The sequence below is a fragment of the Saccostrea echinata genome, unplaced genomic scaffold (assembly GCF_033153115.1).
Source record: "Saccostrea echinata isolate AGI-Se365-2 ecotype Australia unplaced genomic scaffold, CSIRO_AGI_Sech_v1 ptg000012l, whole genome shotgun sequence".
Classification (NCBI taxonomy): Eukaryota; Metazoa; Mollusca; class Bivalvia; order Ostreida; family Ostreidae; genus Saccostrea; species Saccostrea echinata.
In genome coordinates, this window is record NW_026889761.1 from 372649 (window position 1) to 395869 (window position 23221).

Genomic DNA, 23221 nt, shown 5'->3' on the forward strand with positions numbered 1-23221 from the left:
CAGTAATTACACTAAGCACCCCTCTAACAATAAAATTAGTTAATTTACAGTATAAACGCCTCTATATTTTAGTGTATGATTACATGTACAAATTCAATTTTCTGTTTTTCACCATTTTTACGCATTTCAAGGGAATTTAATTAGAATTCAATGTATGTATAAATGTACTTATTTTAATCTGATGAGTTTCACAAATATTTTCAATCAACTGATTTGAACATAACTCATACTGTGAAACCCAAGCACTTGTACAATAGGACGTTAAATTATAATTTTGCTACATAGCATGAAAGTTTATATATTTTTTGTGACAATCTGATTACTATGGTTTCTAAATGCTTGTGATCAGTATATTTGCAGTTACACAGCTTTTGTTTTATCCCCTTGCAACGGAGAAGCGCAATCATGTGTTTTATTTGTGGGAGAGTGAGCTCATTCTGTACGAAATCGGATCAAGAGGATGCTCTGCTTTGCGGTACACTGTAACCTTGGTTTTTTTTTTATACCTGTAAAATCCTCTTATAGAGTGGTTTGGTTTGCAGCTCTTTAATTTTTAATCACCTTGAATTTTAGCCACTACTCCAATTATTGTTTTTATGTTAAGGTGCTGTATAAAGGGTTATATCTGTTCATTTTCTAGTTCAAAGATAATTAAAATTTAAAAATTTGATAAACTGTCCTTTTCTGCTAGTCTGTTTTTTTTTTTTTTTTGCTAGTCTGTTTTATTGTATTGCAAAGTGCATGAAATCACAGATATTGAAATTGTACTGAATGCTAGCTTGTAAGGTAATAAGTTAAGAGCCATTCTCTGTAATGACCTGAACTTTTATATAGGAGCTGTGGCACGCATAGTCTCAGAATTTCTCCAAACTCTCTATGATAAAAGTCTTTGATACCATTAACTCAAATCAGGCAAAAATTGGTTGCTACATGTCATGGTTACCATAGCAACATGCCCTAAAGTTTGAAAAATGGCATTTTTCAACATGTTCAGAGTCCCACAGTTAACGATTGCAGCAAAGCAAACAAGTGGCAATGACTGTTTCTAAAAGTTGAAGGCCTGATATCTTAAATGCATGATAAACATGTTTGGTAAATCTACTATTACATACGTTACTATGGAAACAAAGTATTCAAAAGTCATAATTTTGTTCATTTAATTTTATAAAGTCATACACTTAAAAATAAAAACAATTATAGGTTGAAATGCAAGCAAATAATAGACAAGAGATCCATGTAACATATACCAAGGACGAAATATGGTACATCTTATAGGTTGGCAATGGTTGCCATGGTTTTAATACCACAAAGGGATTTTAAATTTACTCTCTAAGAGTTTTAATCTTATCCTATCTTTTTAAAAAGCATATTTCTATATAACTGATGATCAATTTTTAAAGGCGTTGGTGTGACCCTAATTTTCACATTTCAAAAAATTCAAAAGCAATTCTTTAAATAGAACTTTGCTATGGAAATTAGCCAAAAAATATGCATAAAAATCTGAAAAATATTCTGTTTCCTTGGATACGTACCCTTGTATGTAGATTCCCAAAACTTTTATGATTGATATACATAAACAACTAACCTGATTTTCAATTTTGACTACCACCCAATTTCTAACTGGATGCAAAAAGCTGGCACATAGGATTTAATATTGATTTAAAATTAACAAAATCGAACATTTTCCCTTCTTGGTAACCATAGCAACAGTGTTGTATTTTTCAACACACTTTATCAATATACAATATTCAACTTTAGTTCTACCAGATAAGTACTATTCAAGGTGAGTAAAATAATATGTTTCTTGATTAAAAGGTAAGTAAATTCCTAAAGCAGCAAAAAAATATCATTTTTAACAACTGGTACATTGTTTCCATGGTTACACTGCAAAGTAACACTTAATCCCAATTTTTTTTTATGTTGTAAGTGTTGCAAGGTCCTAAGGATGTATATGTGCCAGTCATGAATTTTATTGTTTTTCCTCAAGATAGAAGCATCAACCCAATCTTAGCAACAGATTTTGCATGGTTACACTGTGTTACCATGGCAACCATGAAAGTTATTTTTAGAATAATATTGCCAATACACCTAATTACTTAAGGTCAAATAGTTTTATTGTTTTTCTTTGGTTGTTGATTGAGTTTGATCATGTTACATCTATAATTAGTGAATATCGAGCGTTTTTCAGCATTTTTCAGCATCTAAAATGTATTCCAAATGTACCCATGGTTACCACTTACTTAGAGATAAATTCTAAATAGTTTCTTTATAGCATAAGTGGCAACAAGGTCTCATGTTTTTGTGAGAATGGTTTGTTTGTTTTTCTTAGTCTTTATTAAGGCTTAATAAAGATTCAAAGTAGCTGAAAATCTCAATTTTTTTCAACTTTTCTGGCTGTTACCATGGCAACCGAGACACATAGCAACGAAATTTTGTTTGATATATGTTTCTGGTGTCAAGTTGTAACAATGGGCAAAGTTTCATCAAAATCGGTGACCATGCGTGGCAAAGAAGTTTAAGTGGTTACAGAGAATAGCTATTAACTAGTAATTCAATAGAAATAACCCATTATACAGTACCGTTTTACTTTGTTACATTATTGTCTGTTGACATTTGTTTTTATCATACAATAAATTTTCTTATTAATGTCATATCTTTGTTATTCGTACATCTTAACCTTCTCATTATCACAGGCTTGTTATTTCTCACAGACATAAAGCAGGGCACTGCCAAGGTTGCTTTTATTAATCTGTTTTGCTGGGACTTTTTAGAGAAATAATAGATGTTCAGAATTAGAACCTGTAATGCGTATTTTCTATACCTGGCATACACAAGCGAATTTGAAAATTCTGATGACATATACTTCGGACTTTATGAGATTTGATTAGTTAAATTGACCATTTGATAATGTGACCAACACTTATTTATGTACAGATAAAAGTTTTAAAATTACAACTTATTTCTTAAAAGTTTTAATTTTGATTCAACCTTGACCACAGTAAAAAGGTAATAATCTCAGTCTTACCAGACATCATACTCGCAATGTCGGGTCCTGAGTCAACACATTGCTGTGGGACCCTGACCAATTTCAATCGATACTTAGGGGCTTGCTTCTCTCATTGACAAGCACCAATCAAATTAAAGCTTTCATAAATAGTTAGATAATGTAAACAAACAGGATTCAGTTGACACTTCAAATGCACATGTTCCAAGTTGTTCATCATAGAAAGGCTTAATGTGATTAGTTGATAAGAAAAACAATCAAGATTTGTAATTTTCCTGAAAGACATCACTACAGTCAACCCATGAACTATTGAATGAAATTGCCAGGGCTCCCATGGCATCGTGTTGACTCAGGAACCCTGGAATTGCGAGGATGATAAGATTTTATCATGTGATCCATGAAACTTCTGTGTTGTCCACTTCTGAAGATTTATTTTCTTTGGCAATGATTGTGCCAAAGCAAATGAAATAATCCCAATATTAACATATAAAACAAATTTGTGATCTCAAGTTTGACTTGACCTTTAACTTCGACATCAATATTAAAATGCCCCTAATTATCCCCTCGCAAAGGAGTTTGAGATATAATAATGTGCTTGTGAGTGTGTTTGTTTGTTTGTGTGTTAGTTTGTCCTTGTGCGAAACGGAAGTGATGTAATTCACATCAGGATTGATGTCGAATGCTGCCTTGATTTATAGATGTGGGTTTTTTTTTGTGAGGGGATGCTTCACTATGTGGTGCCCTTGTTTGTAGTTTGAAGCTTGCAGCAAGTTTTTGATTGGAACGACAAGCATATTTGAAACAAATTAAGTTCACATTGTAAATGCTTCAATATAAACATGATTATAAACAATATAAAACATTATTGGATACAGGTATATTTTAATATGTAGCTACATGTATTATCATGCACCCTACATAACATAGATTACAATCTACACAACTCAAATGTTCACTACATAACATATATTATATATATGATATTCTAAGATTAATTTGTTGCAGTGAAATAAAAAAAGCTTTAAACCATAATTTTATTTTTTTTTAAGGAAAAGAAACATTTTCTTTCAATGATAAGTGCAACAAACAAAAAGGCACATACAAGGAGATCATTCCTGTCCTGATTTTAAAAATTAGAAATTCAACAACTAACTATAAAATGTTCCGACTGATGAAGCTTGTATACATGAATTCAACAACAACTAACTATAAAATGTTCCGACTGATGAAGCTTGCATACATGAATTCAACAACAACTAACTATAAAATGTTCCGACTGATGAAGCTTGCATACATGAATTCAACAACAACTAACTATAAAATGTTCCGACTGATGAAGCTTGCATACATGAATTCAACAACAACTAACTATAAAATGTTCCGATTGATGAAGCTTGCATACATGAATTCAACAACAACTAACTATAAAATGTTCCGACTGATGAAGCTTGCTTACATGAATTCAACAACAACTAACTATAAAATGTTCCGAATGATGAAGCTTGCATACATGAATTCAACAACAACTAACTATAAAATGTTCCGATTGATGAAGCTTGCTTACATGAATTCAACAACAACTAACTATAAAATGTTCCGATTGGTGAAGCTTGCTTACATGAATTCAACAACAACTAACTATAAAATGTTCCGATTGATGAAGCTTGCTTACATGAATTCAACAACAACTAACTATAAAATGTTCCGATTGATGAAGCTTGCTTACATGAATTCAACAACAACTAACTATAAAATGTTCCGATTGATGAAGCTTGCATACATGAATTCAACAACAACTAACTATAAAATGTTCCGACTGATGAAGCTTGCTTACATGAATTCAACAACAACTAACTATAAAATGTTCCGACTGATGAAGCTTGCTTACATGAATTCAACAACAACTAACTATAAAATGTTCCGAATGATGAAGCTTGCTTACATGGACATTTGTTCTTACTCTTCCTTATAAGAAGTTTTTTCTTATCACGTAGAAATTGTCAGCCCCTACCTTCCAGTTCAAAGAAGAGGGTTAAGGGTTCAACGAAGTAGAATCTTCAGATAAACTTCAGTCTTGAGTTAAGGTCATTATACATGTAGGACAAAGGCAATAGGTTATATATGGATTCAGACTTTAGAGTTATGTTGTCCATGGCCAAAAGATGTGGTCCAATCTGGACCAGGTTACATGATCACGGTCACAGGGCAATTGGAAACTGAAATCATATCTGACTGCAAGTCTGAACCCTTAAATTGAATGAATGTATGTATACAGGTATAAACGTTGTCCTACACCCAGGATCTTCACATGTAACTTATAGGTCAGTCTCCAATGAAATGTTATTATTAAATGCCTTGGAATTTCAAATTACCTGTCTCCTCCATACACATGATCCATGGCATATTGTGCAATCAAATTTTTTTTTTGCTTTGTAACCTTGAATAGAATAAAAATCAAGAGGCCCATGGGCCACATCACTCACCTGAGCACATTGCCTAGGAAAAAAAGTAAAAATCAGTTCAGTATTGAAAAGTTTACGAGGAGGGGGGTGTTGAATTTTAAACTACCTGATGATGCTTTCATATCAATATAACAAATGGCTTTGCTGTTCTTCAGCAGAAGATTTTTTCCCATATATTCATTTGTAAAAATTTGTTCCCCCATTGTGGCCCCACCCTACCCCCAGGGGTCCTCATTTGAACAAATTCATTCTACACTACCCAAGGATGCCTCCATATCAATTGACTAATCATGGCTTTTCTGTTCTTGAATAAAAGATTTTTTCCCTATATAATCCTCTGTAAACTTTGATCACCCATTGAAGCCCCACCCTACCTCCGGGGGTCATGATTTGAACAAACTTGAATCTACACTACCTGAGGATGCTTCCATATAAATATGACCAATCATGGCTTTGCTGTTATTAAGATGAATATTGTTAAAGATATTTTCCTATATATTTCTATGTAAAACTTTGATCCCCCATTGTGGCCCCACCCTATCCGGAGGGGGGGGGGGTGTCATGATTTAAACAAACTTGAATCTACACTACCTGAGGATGCTTCCATATAAATATGACCAATCATGGGTTTGCTGTTCTTAAGAAGATTTTTGAAGATATTTTCCTATATATTTCTATGTAAAACTTTGATCCCCCATTGTGGCCCCACCCTACCCCTGGGGAGTCATGATTTGAACAAACTTGAATCCACACTACCTGAGGATGCTTCCACATAAATATGACTAATCATGGCTTTGCTGTTCTTAAGAAGAAGATTTTTAAAGATATTTTCCTATACTTCTATGTAAAACTTTGAACCCCCATTGTGGTCCCACCCTACCCCTGGGGGGTCATGATTTGAACAAACTTGAATCTACACTACCTGAGGATGCTTTCAAATAAATATGACCAATCATGACCTTGCTGTTCTTAAGAAGAAGATTTTTAAAGATATTTTCCTATATATTTCTATGTAAACTTTGATCCCCCATTGCAGCCCCACCCTACCCCCAGGGGTCATGATTTGAACAAAGTTGAATCTATACTACCTGAGGATGTTTCCATATGTTTCATCTTTCCTGGCCCAGTGGTTCTTGAGAAGAAGATTTTTAAATGATGCAATTATTTTTTCACTAACTCCTAATTATCTCCCCTTGAAAGAGGGCGTGGCCCTTCATTTGAACAAACTTGAATCCACTTCACCCAAGGATGCTTTGTAGCAAGTTTGGTTGAATTTGGCCAAGTGGTTCTTGAGAAGAAGTCAAAAATGTGAAAAGTTTACAGACAGACAGACAGGCAGATGGACGCCAGACAAAATGTGATGAGGAAAGCTCACTTGACCCTTCAGCTCAGGTGAGCTAAAAACTGTTTGATATGGAGATACTATTGACTGGACATTGATCTTCACGCATGCTCATCTTAAAATGCTTCAGAGATTCATTTCAATATTTATTATTCTATCTAATTCTTACATTACAGCTAAATAGCTATCACCAGCACTTTTTCAGGATTTAAAAATACATTCAATATCAGAACAGTCACAATTTTATAATGTTTTCATGACTGTGAAAAATAATTATCACTTGTCTTCTTCCTATTTGTCTCTGACACCGTTTCCTGTTAAAAAACAAAATAAAAACTTGTCATCTTTGTATGCACAGTACTTAGTTACCATTTCATTATGTGATCTCAATCAAATATATGTACTTTCTAAAAGTTTACATAAAAAGCTCTTTTAATGTTTTAATTCAAGCTCAGGTTACATTACATGTATGTATACATTAGGAAAATTAATAGTCAGTTAATTAATTATCATTACACTAAAGAAAAAAGAATACTTGTTATTCTAAGCATAGACTTAATAATGAGTCACCTCTTCTTTTATTTTATTGTATCTCATCTGTTTTTTTTTTTTTTTTGTTTGTTACTAACCAGTAACTAAATGGGTACAGGATGGGTCAAAATCTTGTCCATCCAACATTTTGCCACCAAGGCTCTCTACTAAAACTCTGTAGTCATCTCTTTCCTTCAAAGAGTGAAAATGCAATATAAACACCTGTAAGTTTTAACATTCCTAACAAATTTGCAACTTGTCAACCTGCACTTTTTTCAAAAATAGTAAACAAATAGAAACATACTTCTTCAGATAAGCATGACGTCACAACATGAAGATGGGTGGGGTCAATTTTGCCTCTCCAATGCCTTATCCTCCTCTAAATTCACAGGAGAGGGGACAGTCTGGTCAGATTGTTTACGGAAAGCTGCATATAAGAAAAGAGAACCTGACTCCCAAAAGATATTCACTCTGATCATCTATACTATGGATTCCAATAACACATCATAAAAGATATTCACTCTGATCATCTATACTATGGATTCCAATAACACATCATAGAAGTAAAACTGTGCATTTATCACAACACTGGGATTAAGTTGTAATATTTTGTTCATACACAAAGATGTATTTCAGGTTTTGGTCACTGAATGTTATTTCTCTTACAAATATAAAAAGTTTTTTAAATCACAATGCAAAGTCCTGGCTATAGGCATCAACTGTCTTACTATAAATAGCAGAATAAACAAAAAATCAAACAGCGTCAAAGCAGACGTTCTGATAAACAAAATAGTCCTATTGTGAGTCGATATTCAAACAAATATTTTTAACATCCCAATCATTGGAAAAGCTAATGATCAATATTTTTGCTTGAGAATTAAACTGAAAGAGAAATTAGATATTTGCTTTATTGGGATAATCGTGATATAACAATTTGTGCACATACGCTGCTGAATGCATATTTTAAGCGAACTATTTTCAATAGCGCGGGCTTTTCGAAAGGTTGAAATTGTTGAAGAGTTTCATGTTTCAGATCGTTTTCGTCGATATTATGTAAGTGGTTAATATTCTGTTCTGATTTTTAACAAATTAATAGTAAAGTGAATTGGAATTTTAATAATTTATATGCGTTATGCCTGACGTCCCTTGAAAATGTACATATATCAGTGTTTCTACATGTAGTTGGCGATAAAAGTACTGTTTGTTTGAAACTTAAAGAATCTCTCTAAAATATGTGCATTACTTTAACTATTCCAAGACTGAATTTTTAAATTATGAGAAAAAATGCTTATTGAATAGAAAATATGCGAGAATTTCTTGGAAATACTATTTGTTAAATTTTAAAATCATAACATATCTTGGGGTCTGGACTGTTAATTTTAATTACTGGTATATGGGATATTGTTAATCATAATCATACAAACTCTACCTATTAAACATCAATAGCCAAAAGGAAAAAAAAATTAAATATGTACTAATTTCGGATCAGACAATATTCTCGAGCAATTAATTAAAGCCCAGCTTTCAGTTCTACAGTACTTTGATAGATGTATGCCCTTACTATAGCTGACATACAAGTACCCTCTGTGAATGTGATTGTTTATTTGATTATGCAAAATTAATTATTCATACCAACAGGGGGTTCCCGGGCTGGGAAAAGTCTTACTGGCTCATTCTACAAAACAAAACATGAAAACTCAGATAATATTCTGAACTAAAAAAATCAGAGATTATTTAATTAATTTGCATTTAAAGATCAGTCTTTAACATTGGTATTACTGGATGAATCTGCAGTATTTTCATGATACATAATTCATACAAGAAAACTTGATTTTACCTCAGGAAGTTGAGGTATTAGTTTCTCCTTCTCCTGAACATCTGAGAACTGGGTGTCCATCATCTCCTCTAAGTTGTTGAGGTCCTGATTGGGACTGCACGCCCTCTGTACTTTGTGGGCCAGTCTCCCCTGTTCTAGCCTCCCTGCATCTTTGCTAGCCAAAGGTTTCTGATACGCTACTCTCCTCATAAACCCTTGGCATACGGTGCCGACAAAAGACGGGATTGTTTTCGTCACGTGATCACGATTCTTACCAGAGGCCTGTTCAACAGCGCGAACGTTCGCGAGCGCTCGCCTGAATTCCTTATCTTTTCAACAGAAATGTTGGCGAGCGCTCGCGAACGTTCGCGCTGTTGAACAGACCTCTGGAATCTATACATATGTATTACGGATGTAGATTTGCACCTAAAATAGAAAGTAAACATCGCTCAATACCTTCTTGTTAATTATTCTCTAAAAACTTTAATGTTTAAATTTGCTTTTTATTTTTGTCGATGACGCAATCTGTGCGTATGTGGTAAGATTCAGGATCACGTGACGTAAACATTCCCGTCCTTTGACAGCACCATATGCCAAGGGTTTGTGAGGAGAGTAGCGGATCAGAAACCCTTGGCTAGCGAAGATGATGAATGCAATAAAATAAGAAAGAATGTATTGTTTCCAATATTTTTGGGGCATACAAAATTATTGATTATAGCAATTTCTGGACATATTCTGGTATACCATATACAGTAAAACATGCTAAAATGAAGTGCCAGGAATGGATGATTTTGCTTCATTATAAATGTGATTCATTATATTCTTTAAGTTCACAAAATTATATTAAAAAAACCACAGGGAATGAAAATCACTTTGCTGTAAACGTCAATTCATTATAAGCGTGTTCGCTATAAGCGAGTTTTACTGTATATGGTATACAGCTACCTGGCCAACAATACAGGTCAGGTTTCACAACTCACTGTTATCATGGTTATTGCAGTTAGCAAGCAATTATCAGAAAACTCCAATCTGTATAGTTTAATTATGTCTACTGTAAAAAAAATTTAGTTTCAGAAAGTTCACTAAATAATCAACAGAGCGCTGGCCTAACTCCAGAACCCCTGACTCAGTGGTCATGAAATACACAAATTTGGAAGAGACAACTTTAATCATAACCATGCACTGGTTTGCATACCCAGAAGCAAAGAAAAAAGATTTTCAAAGAAATAAAATACAGTTTTACTATATGATCAAGAGAGCCCCGCCTTTTAACCAGAACCACTGACCCAGGAGCCATAAAATTTTGCAAGAGGCACCTTGCACATCTCAACCAGGTACTTACATTATCTGTTCAATATACCATGATATACAAGGAAAGAGAAGCTTTTTAAAGAATTTATACATTTTCAATATATGATCAATAGAGCCCATCCAACTCCAATACCCCTAACTCATGAATTTCACAATGCCTATTACTGTACAATCATGTTAACAGTATGACTACTTGATGTCAAGTAATGAAGACAATTTTTAAAGATAGAATTAATTTTGATGGTTTTAGCCCCACCCCTCAGGCCCCTGGAGAGAGGAGACCATGAAAATCACAATTCTTAAGTTTCCATTTACCCATAGATGCTATATGCCAAAAATGGATGAAAATGGTTCAGCGGTTCTAGAAAAGAAGCTAAAAATGTTCAAATGTTAACGTACATTAGACAACTGAGAATACACAGTAATGGAGGAAAACAGATAGCATTAAGTTAATTACCTGAGTCACTCAAAAATTTGGGGAAAAAAAGCAAATTTCAATTGGGGCAGGGTCCTTTTACTGAACCTGGATGCAAGGGTTATTATTTGGATGAGATTTAACTTAATCTCATCCAAAGTAAAACATTTTACAAAATTGCCTGATAAACAAAAATTATTCTGGATTCTTAACTGTGAGGAATTAGATATTTTGAATTCTCTTGGAAGATTTTTACAAAAAGCATTACCATAAGTCTAGTCTGAGGCATGTGAACTTTTTATGATAAATTATGCAAAAAAATATGTACATATATGTGTATGATATAAATATGTGAATTTGCATATATATGATGTATGATATTATTTGTGCAGAATTTATGTAAATGTATATGTATAAAAACTATCTGGTTTATTCCTTCTTTTTTATATCTTTCTCTTATCAATCATGCAACTCTTTCTCTCTTGTGTGTATGTATATTGTATTACATGTATATGACTATATATAAATGTTAATTTACAATGTACTTTCTTTTTGCCCCATGAGGGCCCTTAATTGGTAAATAAACTAATTGAATATTATTATGCCCTGCTTTTCACCCAAGTTTGGTTGAAAATGGCCCAGTGGTTCTTGAGAAGAAGTTAAAAATGTGAAAAATTTACAGATGGACACCAAAAAATATGATCAGAAAAGCTCACTAGCGATTTCAGTACAGGTGAGCTAAAAAAGAAACATACATATACAAGATATATGCCTCAAAAGTGTTAACTAAATTTTGAATTTTTTTCAAGCATAACACAAACTCACATAGCATTCAACAGGAATATCTTGCTGAAGAATATTAGAAGCTGACTGAATTCCCCTTCCACTCCACATCTTCCACGAAACCTCAATTCTTTTATTAGGTCAGAATAATACTCAGCGTACTCCAAAATTCCAGTATGCCAAATGCTAAAAATGTGCCTGTAAAAATAAAAATCATTTTACATTACCGGTAAGTCACGAACAGAGTATATGAAAATATAGTATGAACATGATGAAATGCAAGATTCAATGAATTTTTCTTAGGTTGATATTGAAATGAGGATAGATATTAGTTTTCTATTAGTCTGTTTTTCTTCTGGAATGACTATCTTTCATGTAAAAAGACACTAAAATTATATCAGACTGTGCTGAAATTCTTGACCACTAATGATAAATTATACAACTGTAACAGTTACTGTACACTAAAACTTGGTCACAGTGAAGTTGTGGGGACTTGTGAATTTACTTCACTATTTCCCTAATTCCTTATTACCATATAATGAATTCCTACGGCTTATTAAAGTAAATATATATCCAATATTTGCAATAACACCTCCCCCCCCCCCCCCCCATTCAGTGAAATGTGAAATACAGAATTAATTTTTAAACAAAATTACATGTACATGTACTTTGAGAAATTTTTTTAGATGTTGAGATCCTTAAAAATTTCTTGCAAAAGATGTAAATAAATTTGGTTATAACCTTCACAGTATGCTATACATGTATCTGTAAATTCATTAAAACAAAGTTCATTTTAACCATGCATAAAATTTTACAAAGAATTGTTCAAAATTTTGCCAAGGATACCAAAACACTTCCCTATATCCGTTAATTGCCATATCCATTGCCGCATTAATTGATGTTTCCTTGCCTGACCTCTAAAATCGGTAGCCCCGGGTGTCGGGCAATGGTAATTACACACCCCTGATCCCATAAAAAATTTCAAACTATATTGTGGCTAAATCTTAACTTCAAGAAGTCATGACTAAAACAGACATCAAATGATTCTGGTGACCAATTTTGCCAATAGGCCTCTTTTCAATGGCCTAATGCATTTTCCAGGCATGGAGATCATAATATTAAGAAGTTTGCTTAGTAAATAAGCATATCATTATAATATTAATGAAATATGGTACATATAAAATTGTTTAGGTTCAAGAAAGTTGCACTTTTTAACGTTATATCAGAGTTGTCAAAAAACTGTCGGTCCTGTTGGCAAGGCTGAAATTGTTTAGACCAATCACTTACAAGAAAATGTATCAATTGAATCAGAATGACTATTTGAAAGAATCGGGTAGGATACTATTACTTATTATGTTCCCCAAACGAAGTTTGGGAACATATTGTTTTTACTCTGTTTCTTATTAAGGTCTTCCGTTTTAGACGGAAGACCTTATAGTGATTCTACTGTTTCTTCTTTATTATTTTTTTTTTTTCCCCTTTTCTTTCCGGGGCGATTTCTCAGAGATGGCTGGACGGATTTTCCTGAAATTTTCAGGGATGATAGAAAATGAAAATACCCCCAGGCGTTTTTTTCATTTTTTCAAAATTCACTTCCGGTCGTCAGATATGTCCGATTTCCGTTTTTTTCAGAAATATTTTGTCCCAGTCATATCTCAGAAACGGTAAGAGATTAAGACACCAAACTTATATGGTTAATAGATCTTGAGGAGTAGGCAAAACCATTCGGGTTAAGAGCGTCAGCCGTCAATTCCGGTCGTCACAGGAAGTGATCAAAGAAGTCGAAATTTTCAACTTTTCTTTTTTGATTTTTTTCTTTCATCATATTGTTTCATCTAATTTGCAGATTCGAAATATGTTGGTCCCACCGGAAACAAAAACGTCAACTTCCGGCTATAAGCGAAAAACTGCATAATTTGAGTATTTTACTTTCCCATAAATATTTTTTATAGATAACGTATTTGAACTGATTTTTGAATATGTTATCAAGACTGCAAATGTCTAGAGTAACGTCAAATATCTTTGTAAAATTCACTTCCGGTCGCGCGTTTAGGTGTCCGCAAAATGAGAATTTGTCCGAGTGAGATCTCAGAAACTGTATGAGATTTAGACACCAAACTTATAGGACTATTAGACCTTGAGAAGTACACAAAACTATTTGGGTTAAGAGCGTCAGTCGTCACTTCCGGTCGTCACAGGAAGTGATCAAAGAAATCAAAAATTTCAACTTTTCTCTTTTGGAATAAGACTTGCATCATATAATTGTATTTTTTTCACAGTTACGATATGTGTTGGTCCCACCTGAAACAAAAAATGACAACTTCCGGTTATAAGAGAAAAACTACATAATAGGTTTTTTAATTTTCCCATATATATCGCTTATAGATAGAGTTCTTTAAATGTTTTTTATATATGTTATTGAGACTGCAGATGTCTAGAGTGACGTGAAATATCTTAGTAAAATTCACTTCCGGTCGCGTGTTTTCTTTTCCTCAAAATGAAAAGTTATTTCAGCGAGATCTCAGAAATGGCATGAGAGTAAGACACCAAACCTATAGGAGTAATAAACCTTGGTGAGAAGGCAAAACACATAGGGTTAAAAGCGTAGCCGTCACTTCCGGTCGTCACAGGAAGTGATCGAAGAAATCAAAAATTTCAACTCTTTTCTTTTTAAAATTAAAACTTTCACCACTTTATTGCTTCTCTTTCGCTGTTTTCGAATATGTTAGATTCCACCAGAAACAAAAACTTTAATTTTCCGGTTTTAAGAGATAAACTACGTTATTTCGTGGTTTAACTTTCTCATAAATATCACTTATAGATAAGTATTTGAAATGTTTTTTTACATATGCTGCAGATACTGCAAAAGTCAAGAGAAAATTCAGAGATTTTTATTCAGTTCACTTCCGGTCGTGTGTTTTCCTGTCCTCAAAATTAGAATGTGTTCTCACAATTGTTCGGCAACAGTAAAAGACTGAAGTCTAAAACTTTCAGGACTTATAGTCAGTCATCAGTTCATTTGCATCGTGTAAAAATCGTGTGTTCTCATTACTTCCGGTCGTGACAGGAAACGAAACAAAAGAAAAGTAATTTTTTAAGTTAATTTGTTTCTACATAAGATTAAGGCTAATACCGAAGTTGGAAAAGACATGTTCATGCAAACAGGAAGTAGTATAACGGAAGACCTTCTCATTACTAGTAATGAGTTTCTAGTTATTATTATTATTATTATTTTTCTTCCTGGGTACTTTTTTGTCCGTGAGTGATCTCCGAAACTACACATCCGATTGAGATGAAACCTTTTTAGGGTTAATAGGAGTGTTATGTAGATTTGCGGAACGAAGGTCATTTTGCGCGCACGTGCATGCACGTGCGCGCGCGTGCAATGAGTAAAATGACCAATATACTTGATATAGCCATAACTTTCATATCTTTTGATGAAATACTTTGATACTCAGAATATAAGGATATATTAATAGTGTAGTCAAGATGACATGGTCAGAATGCACATGCATGCACGTGCGCGCATGCGCATTGATTGAAATAACCAATACCATTGATATATACTTAACTTGTACATTTTTTGACAAATTGCTTTGAAACTCAGAATATAAATATATATTTGAAGTGTAGACAAGAAGACTTGATCAGCGCACACATGCATGCACGCGCGTGCACGTTCGTGTGCGTGCAATGAGTAAAATGACCAATATACTTGATATAGCCATAACTTTCATATCTTTTGATGAATTGCTTTGATACTCAGGATATCAGGATATATTAATAGTGTAGACAAGATGACATGGTCAGAATACACATGCATGCACTTGTGCGCATGCGCAATGATTGAAATAACCAATAAAATTGATATAGACTTAACTTGTACATTTTTGATGAATTGCTTTGAAACTCAGAACATAAATATATATAAGAAGTGTACACAAGATGACATGATCAGCGCACACATGCATGCACTTGCATGCACGTGCGTGCGCGTGCAATGAGTAAAATGACCAATATACTTGATATAGCCAAAACTTTTATATCTTTTGATGAAAGACTTTGATACTCAGAATATAAGATTATATTAATAGTGTAGACAAGATGACATGGTCAGCATGCACATGCAAGCACGTGCGCGCGTGCGCAATTATTGAAATCACCAATACAATTTATATACACTTAACTACGATTTTTTGATGAATTGCTTCGAAACTCAGAATATTAAGATATATTAGAAGTGTAGACAAGATGACATGGTCAGCGCACACATGCATGCACGTGCGTACGCGTGCAATGAATAAAATTACCAATATACTTGATATAACCATAACTTTTACATTTTTTGATGTAATGCTTCGATACTCAGAATATATAGACATATTATAAATGTAGACAAGACGACGTTGTCAATATGCACATGCATGCACGTGCGCGCGCATGCAATGCTGAAATGACCAATATACTTGATATAGCTGTAACTTTTATACTTGTTGATGAAATGCTTTGATACTCAAAATATGTAGATATAATAATAGTGTTGACAAAATGACACGGTCATCATGGACATGCATGCACGTGCGCGCGCGTGTAATACGTAAAATGACAGATATACTTAATATAGCCGAATTTTTTTTCCATCTTTTGATGAAATTTGAATATAAAGATGTATTAAACGTGTAGACAAGTTGACATGGTAATTTTGAACATGCATGCCCCTGCGCGCGCGTGTAATGCGTAAAAAACCAATATACTTGATTGCCTTATTTAATGAAGCTTACAGGGAATAAGACACCAAAAGGAAGTTGGGGAGCGTTTGGGGAACATCTGTAACGGTCCCCGTTACAATTAATACTAGTTAGGTTTGTGACTGACTGTCTACAGAAATGTATAAGGTTGATCAATCTCATATATGGGCAAGCTTTCTATGAGATTGATCAACTTGATATATTTCTGTAGACAGTCAGTCACAAACCTAATAAGTCATTTATTTTCTTGAGGATCATAGTGAGAGGGAGTCATCACACAAGACAGGTCTGTAGCAACATTTATCAAATGGGGGTAAGGGGCAGCCACCAAAAAAAAAAAATGATAAGCCAGGGAAAAAAACATTGACTGTTAAAACTCAGGAGGGGTTAGAAAATTCCTCTAAATTGTTTGGAAATTTTTAATGCAATACATGGCACTCTTTCCACTCTACTCATTATGCCATCCGACAACAAGTTCACAACAAGCGAGTTTATTGGACTGTAGAGACGACTATAAATGGTGGTGGATAAAATATACAGTTTGGTTATAGAATATGTCTAGAATTAGGGGAGGAAAGGTCGTTCATTGACCAATGTTGGAAATACATCCCCAAAGTGCGCAGAAAATTTTGCACTTTATTTACATTATGGGATCTGTAGCGTTATGGTCAAAGACTAAAATATAAAACCATAATGCTACAGTTCTTATGGAATGCCATAGTTGCCTTATGTGGTTATTTCATGAGAAGTTGGTGCTTTTTTATGTTATGCTGTGGTTATTTTATATGAAGGTGGTACTTCTTTATGTTATGCTGTGGTTATTTCATGTGAAGGTGGTTTTTTAATTTGATGGTGGTTTTTTATGTGAAGGTGGTTTTTCATGTGATGGTGATTTTTCATGTGATTTTTTATGTTTAATGTGAAGGTGGTCACTCGGAACTCCTAATACTTTTGAAGACTGAGTTCACATGTAACACTGAGTTTAACTGCAGCTATTATCTTGAAATTTTGAAAGTGAAACAAATGATCAATATTATTAAAATCATTTTAATATGCCATTGCAAGTTCCTCTTTTTTCCACAGTTAAAATGATATTGTCCTACGGACTCGGTACGACAGTTGCAATCTTCAATTTTACGTGGTGCCCAGCTCGGTTCACACCTGAAGATGAAGGTTTGACAAGTGAAAAATATGCAGTAAACTGAGAGTGACACCCTAATCACATAAATAATGAAGACATGGCATGATCACGGCATGACCAAAAGAATAAGGCGTTAATTTTTTTCAATAAAAAAAAAACAGCAGTCCTTTGAGTTTTTGTAGCATAATAATTTGTAAATAACAGGTATATATCTATGAGAAAATGTTTTAGTTCATTTATACTTTCAGGCTAATCAATTTGTTGTGATATCGTCAACAAAGTCTGTTAATTGTGAAAGTTGTTATTTTTGCAGACTGATTTGTGCATTTCAGTAATACCTATCTCATTATGTGTTCAGAAATATTGATAGTGTGCATTTCTAGTTACGCTCACTGATACAGAGATGTTCAGAGTTGCAAATAATGTGTAACATGAGTATGATGACATGTGTGTAAACTTACCAAAGTTTCTGAGTTCTATAAATGTAACAGGAAAGATAACTCTGAAAAAAGAACATTTTGAAAATGATTTTTCTACATCAATAAAATTGATTTTTATTTAATTTCTTGTAGTAATTTAATTCATTAATGTTTCTTCTATACCATGTATACTACCAGGAATCTTCCCTAATTTTTCATGCATGTATTTTAGAGAAAATGAGTAATATTGATTTTTTTAAAACTTTTATTAATTTCTTTAAAAAAAAATGTTGATTGATAAAATGAAGTTCTCATGGTTGTTTTGTGAGCTTAAAAATATCTGCCACGACAAAAAAAAACAAAATTTGTTGTGCTATTTATCAAAACTTGATGGGAAAGAAAAATCTTAAAACTTAACAAGAGGCCCATGGGCCACATCGCTCACCTGAGTAACTTTGACCCTGCTGTTCATTACCAGACTTTCCCCCTTGTAATACCTATTGTGGCCCCGCCCTACCCCCAGGGGCCATGATTTGAACAATTTTAGAATCTACACTACCCCAGGACGCTTCCACATAAGTTTCAGTTTTTCTGGTCCAGTGGTTCTTGAAAAGATTTTTTAAGATTTTTCCTATATATTTCAATGTAAAATTTGGGATTCCCTATTGTGCCCCCCCCCCCCCATCCCCGGGGTCATGATTTGAACAATTTAGAGTGTACACTACTTGAGAATGCTTCCACATAAGTTTCAGCTTTTCTGGCTCAGTGGTTCTTGAGAAGAAGATTTTTAAAGATTTTTCCTATATATATTTAAATGTAAAACTTGTATTCCCTATTGTGGCCCGCCCTACCCCCGGGGGTCATAATTTGAACAATTTAGAATCTACACTACCCCGGGATGCTTCCACATCAGTTTCAGCTTTTCTGGCTCAGTGGTTCTTGAGAAGAAGATTTTTAAAGATTTTTCCTATATATTTCAATGTAAAACTTGTATTTCCTATTATGGCCCCACCCTACCCCCGGGGGTCATGATTTGAACAATTTAGAATCTACACTACCCCAGGATACTTCCACATAGGTTTCAGCTTTTCTGGCTCAGTGGTTCTTGAGAAGAAGTTTTTTGAAAGAATTTTCCTATATATTTCAATGTAAAACTTGTATTTCCTATTGTGGCCCCGCCCTTCCCCCAGGGGTCATGATTTGAACAATTTAGAATCTACACTACCCCAGGATGCTTCCACATCAGTTTCAGCTTTTCTGGCCCAGTGGTTCTTGAGAAGAAGATTTTTAAAGATTTTTCCTATATATTTTAATGTAAAACTTGGATTCCCTATTGTGGCCCCGCCCTACGCCCGGGGGTCATGATTTTAACAATTTAGAATCTACACTATCCCAGGATGCTTCCACGTAAGTTTCAGCTTTTCTGGCCCAGTGGTTCTTGAGAAGAAGATTTTTAAAATTTTTCCTATATATTTCAATGTAAAACTTGGATTCCCTATTGTGGCCCCGCCCTACCCCGGGGGTCATGATTTGAACAATTTAGAATCTACACTACCCCAGGATGCTTCCACATCAGTTTCAGCTTTTCTGGCCCAGTGGTTCTTGAGAAGAAGATTTTTAAAGATTTTTCCTATATATTTTAATGTTAAACTTGGATTCCCTATTGTGGCCCCGCCCTACTCCCGGGGGTCATGATTTTAACAATTTAGAATCTACACTATCCCAGGATGCTTCCACGTAACACGTAAGTTTCAGCTTTTCTGGCCCAGTGGTTCTTGAGAAGAAGATTTTTTTATGACCCCACCCTATTTTTGTCTTTTCTTGATTATCTCCCCTTGTAAGGGGACTTGGCCCTTTATTTTAACAATTTAAACTCCCCTTCCCCCAAGGATACTTTGTACCAAGTTTGGTTAAAATTGGCCCAGTGGTTCTTGAGAAGAAGTTAAAAATGTGAAAAGTTTACAGACGGACGGACGACGGACAACAGGTGATCAGAAAAGCTCACTTGAGCTTTCAGCTCAGGTGAGCTAAAAAATTAAACTAAAAAAAAAAATCAGTATAAATTAAATTAATTATATTTCAATTCCTAGCCAGTTTTAAAGGTTGATAAATACGCTTGTTAAAAGTAATGCTCAGAAATATGAGAATATAAACTGGGTGTGTGTGGAGGACCCTTGAAGACTCTCTGTCCTTAAAGAAAAGAAAACTGTGAGATGGGAATGCTGTTGAAAACAATAAAGGGCAATTTAGTGCAATTATTTATTTTCCTTTCTGTGCATGTAACTGGTCTGACAAAACTTCACACAGTACGACAACACCTTTAACTTTGTCAGAACAAATGTCAATTTAAAAATTTCGATAATAAATACATCCTCCCTTTCAGTGAAATATAGAATACAGAACTTACAAAGAGTAAAAGACTATAAATGAAATCATACCAGGAGAGATAATCCACTGATGATGCAGATCCTTTTGTTGACATTTCCTCTTTAATTTTTGCTATTGCTTGTAAACACTTTTCGCTTTCTTTTACAACAGCAAATAGACTCACTGAATCAATTTCAGAAAATTCTTCATCGATGCAAGCAATTTTTCGTTGATTCCACCAGAAATTCCTTTATCTCAAGAAGTTTAGACCGCATCGCAGCATGATCTTTGATACCTAGTACCAAATACAGAACAGAACAGAACATTTATTTTCTAATTTAGAGCCCATAACAGACAAGTATGAAATTATTACAATAATAAAGAAAGATATGCCAATGGATAGTATAACAACTTGTAAATGACATTACTCATTTCAACAATAATATTGTACTATTTCAGTTAAAGGGAATACTATATATAAAACTGTATGACTACTACAACATGTTATCATTTATGAATTTGCCCACAGAATTAAGAGTTTCTTTGTCTTCAGTATTGAGTAACCAAAAAAGTTTTTGTTCATCATCTAATGCCGAGAAATTTGGAAATTTAATTGATTGAAAAATTTCTTTTCTTTGATGATCATATTTTTTACATGTTATGAGAAAATGAGTTTCATCATCTACACTGTTAGAGTTACATCTATTGCATAATCGATCTTCACGAGGGATGTTGGTAAATCTTCCCACTTCAATTTGCAATCTGTGACAAGAAATTCTTAATTTACATAGAGATTTTCTGTGATGAAAATTTTTAACTACTGATAAATAATTCTCATATCCCCAATTTTGTTTGAGTTTTACATATGTGCTTAATTTACCATCAGTATAACTTTGTTGACTTGTATACCAATTTTTTATATAATAATCTAATATGGTTTTATGACAGAGTGACTTAAATTTATGCTTCCCATAACAAATTACTTCATCTTTGATATTCAGTATATTTCTTAATTTCTGTACAAATGCGAACCATGAGTTCTTTCCATGTACATAAAGATTTTTACTACATTAATATGCATCTTTAAGTAAAGGAAATTCTGTGGACAAATTTTCAAATCTATACCAACTTTTGATTAACAATTTGACAATATCATAATGCAGGGGGAACCTTCCCAATTCAGACAATACTGCAAAATTTGTACTTTTCTTATGAACACCAAGAATATATTTACAGAATTTAAGGTGTATTCTTTCACAAAGTAGATTTCTGAAACAGTCTTCAACTTCTAACTTTTGGCATTTTAGGAATCTTTTAGTATTGATATTACTTGCACCCCACACCTCTGCATTATACAAAAGAATTGGTTTAATAGTAGAGTCAAATACATGTATACTCGTTTTAATCCCAGGATTCAAATTACTAAAATCATTTCTCAGTTTATAATATGCTTTTAACGCCTTTTTATAAAGCTCTGATCTTGCTACATGAAAACTTCCCGATGCAGTTAGGTGAACTCCAAGATATTTGTACCTAGATACACAGTCTATCCTATTATTTTGAAACACTAGTTTTTGCGTGAAATTACGACCAGCTTTATTAAAGATCATGACTTTAGTTTTTTGAATGTTTACCTTTAAACACCAATCAGAGCAATACTTTTCAAGTTTAGAAAGTCTTGCTTGTATACCTTTAGCTGATGCTGATAAAATAACAATGTCATCTGCATACATTAAACAGTTAACAGTTTTTGTCTGAAGTGATACTTCATCAATACATGAATCTAAATATGATGGAAAATCATTTCTAAATATTTTAAATAAAGAAGGGCTCAAGTTATCCCCTTGACGGACACCTATAGCTATTGGAAATGGATCCGAGAAGAACCTTCCAATTTTCACACATGCCTGACTATTCTTATATATATTACTTATAATATTATAAAATTTAGATCCAACATTCATGTGAAGTAATTTGAGCTTTAATCCTGTGTGGATAACACTGTCAAAAGCTTTATGAAAGTCAATAAAACAAGCATATAGTCTTCCATCATTCCTTCTTTTAAGCTACAGTATTTATCAATTAAACACCTTAGCACAAATAGATGATCAGATGTTCTTGCATCTTTGGTAAAACCCATTTGAGATTGGTGAATTAGATTATGTTCTTTAAGAAATTTATCTAATCTAGAGTTCAGAATGCTGTTGAATAACTTGCCAAGTGTGCTGGTAATTGTAATACCCCTATAATTTGCAGGGTTGTTTGGATCCTCAGACTTAAAAATTGGACTTATGTACCCGTTACTCCAAGTTTGAGGATAAATACCATATGTGAAACAACTATTAAAGAGCTTATGTATACAGGAGAGTAAATAGGACTGACTATGTTTTAACATTTCATTAGATATCAAATCAAGCCCCTTGGCTTTTCCATATTTTAAATTTGCTATTGCATCTACAATTTCCTTATGTGAAATCTTGAAATCCAGTTCATTAAAGGATGGATTTTTCTCCATGTCAGCCAAAATTGAATCTAGCTCTTGTATCCTTGATTTAAAAGAGTTATCACAAACAGAATGAAGGTTGCGAAAATGATTTACCCACGTTTCAGAATCTATGTTTGCAGCAGAATTGTCTTTATTATTATCTTTTAGGTCATTAATTAATTTCCAATATTGTTTTGGTTGTTTATTTTGAAGTGCATCAAGTTGATTTAGAATGGAGTTTTGGAAATTTTTACGCTTAAATTTTCTTAATTTATTGTACTCTCTAAGAAGTCTGTAGTAATGATTCTTAACAAGTCTTTCAGGGCTAATTCATATAACTCAGACAATATTCTGTTGCTTTTCCATCATAAAAGATTCTATAAATTTACAAATATCC

At 33.5% G+C, this 23221-nt stretch overlaps 1 protein-coding gene across 2 annotated transcripts; it reads right to left on the reverse strand.

Moving 5' to 3' along the window:
- Positions 1–6941: 6941 nt before the first annotated feature.
- On the reverse strand, positions 6942–9451 carry LOC133185766 (uncharacterized). Of its 2 annotated transcripts, none has more exons than XM_061321062.1 (5): positions 9177–9451; positions 8972–9014; positions 7644–7766; positions 7438–7531; positions 6942–7122 (listed from the first exon to the last, which is right to left on the reverse strand). In XM_061321062.1, exons 1-3 carry the CDS (start codon positions 9363–9365, stop codon positions 7687–7689), a joined length of 312 nt encoding a protein of 103 aa, XP_061177046.1. In that variant the 5' UTR covers positions 9366–9451; the 3' UTR covers positions 6942–7122; positions 7438–7531; positions 7644–7686. The 2 variants fall into 2 exon arrangements, with proteins under 2 accessions (XP_061177046.1, XP_061177047.1); XM_061321063.1 differs by having other exon boundaries at positions 7379–7531.
- Between the last annotated feature and the right edge of the window lie 13770 nt (positions 9452–23221).

Excerpts from the sequence above, each read along its gene's own strand:
- LOC133185766 (XM_061321062.1), bottom strand. The coding sequence starts at position 9,365 with ATGAGGAGAGTAGCGTATCAGAAACCTTTGGCTAGCAAAGATGCAGGG. Across the intron at positions 9,015-9,176 it reads TAATACCTCAACTTCCTGAG|AATGAGCCAGTAAGACTTTT; the intron begins GTAAAATCAAGT and ends TTTGTTTTGTAG. Across the intron at positions 7,767-8,971 it reads AGCCCGGGAACCCCCTGTTG|CTTTCCGTAAACAATCTGAC; the intron begins GTATGAATAATT and ends TCTTATATGCAG.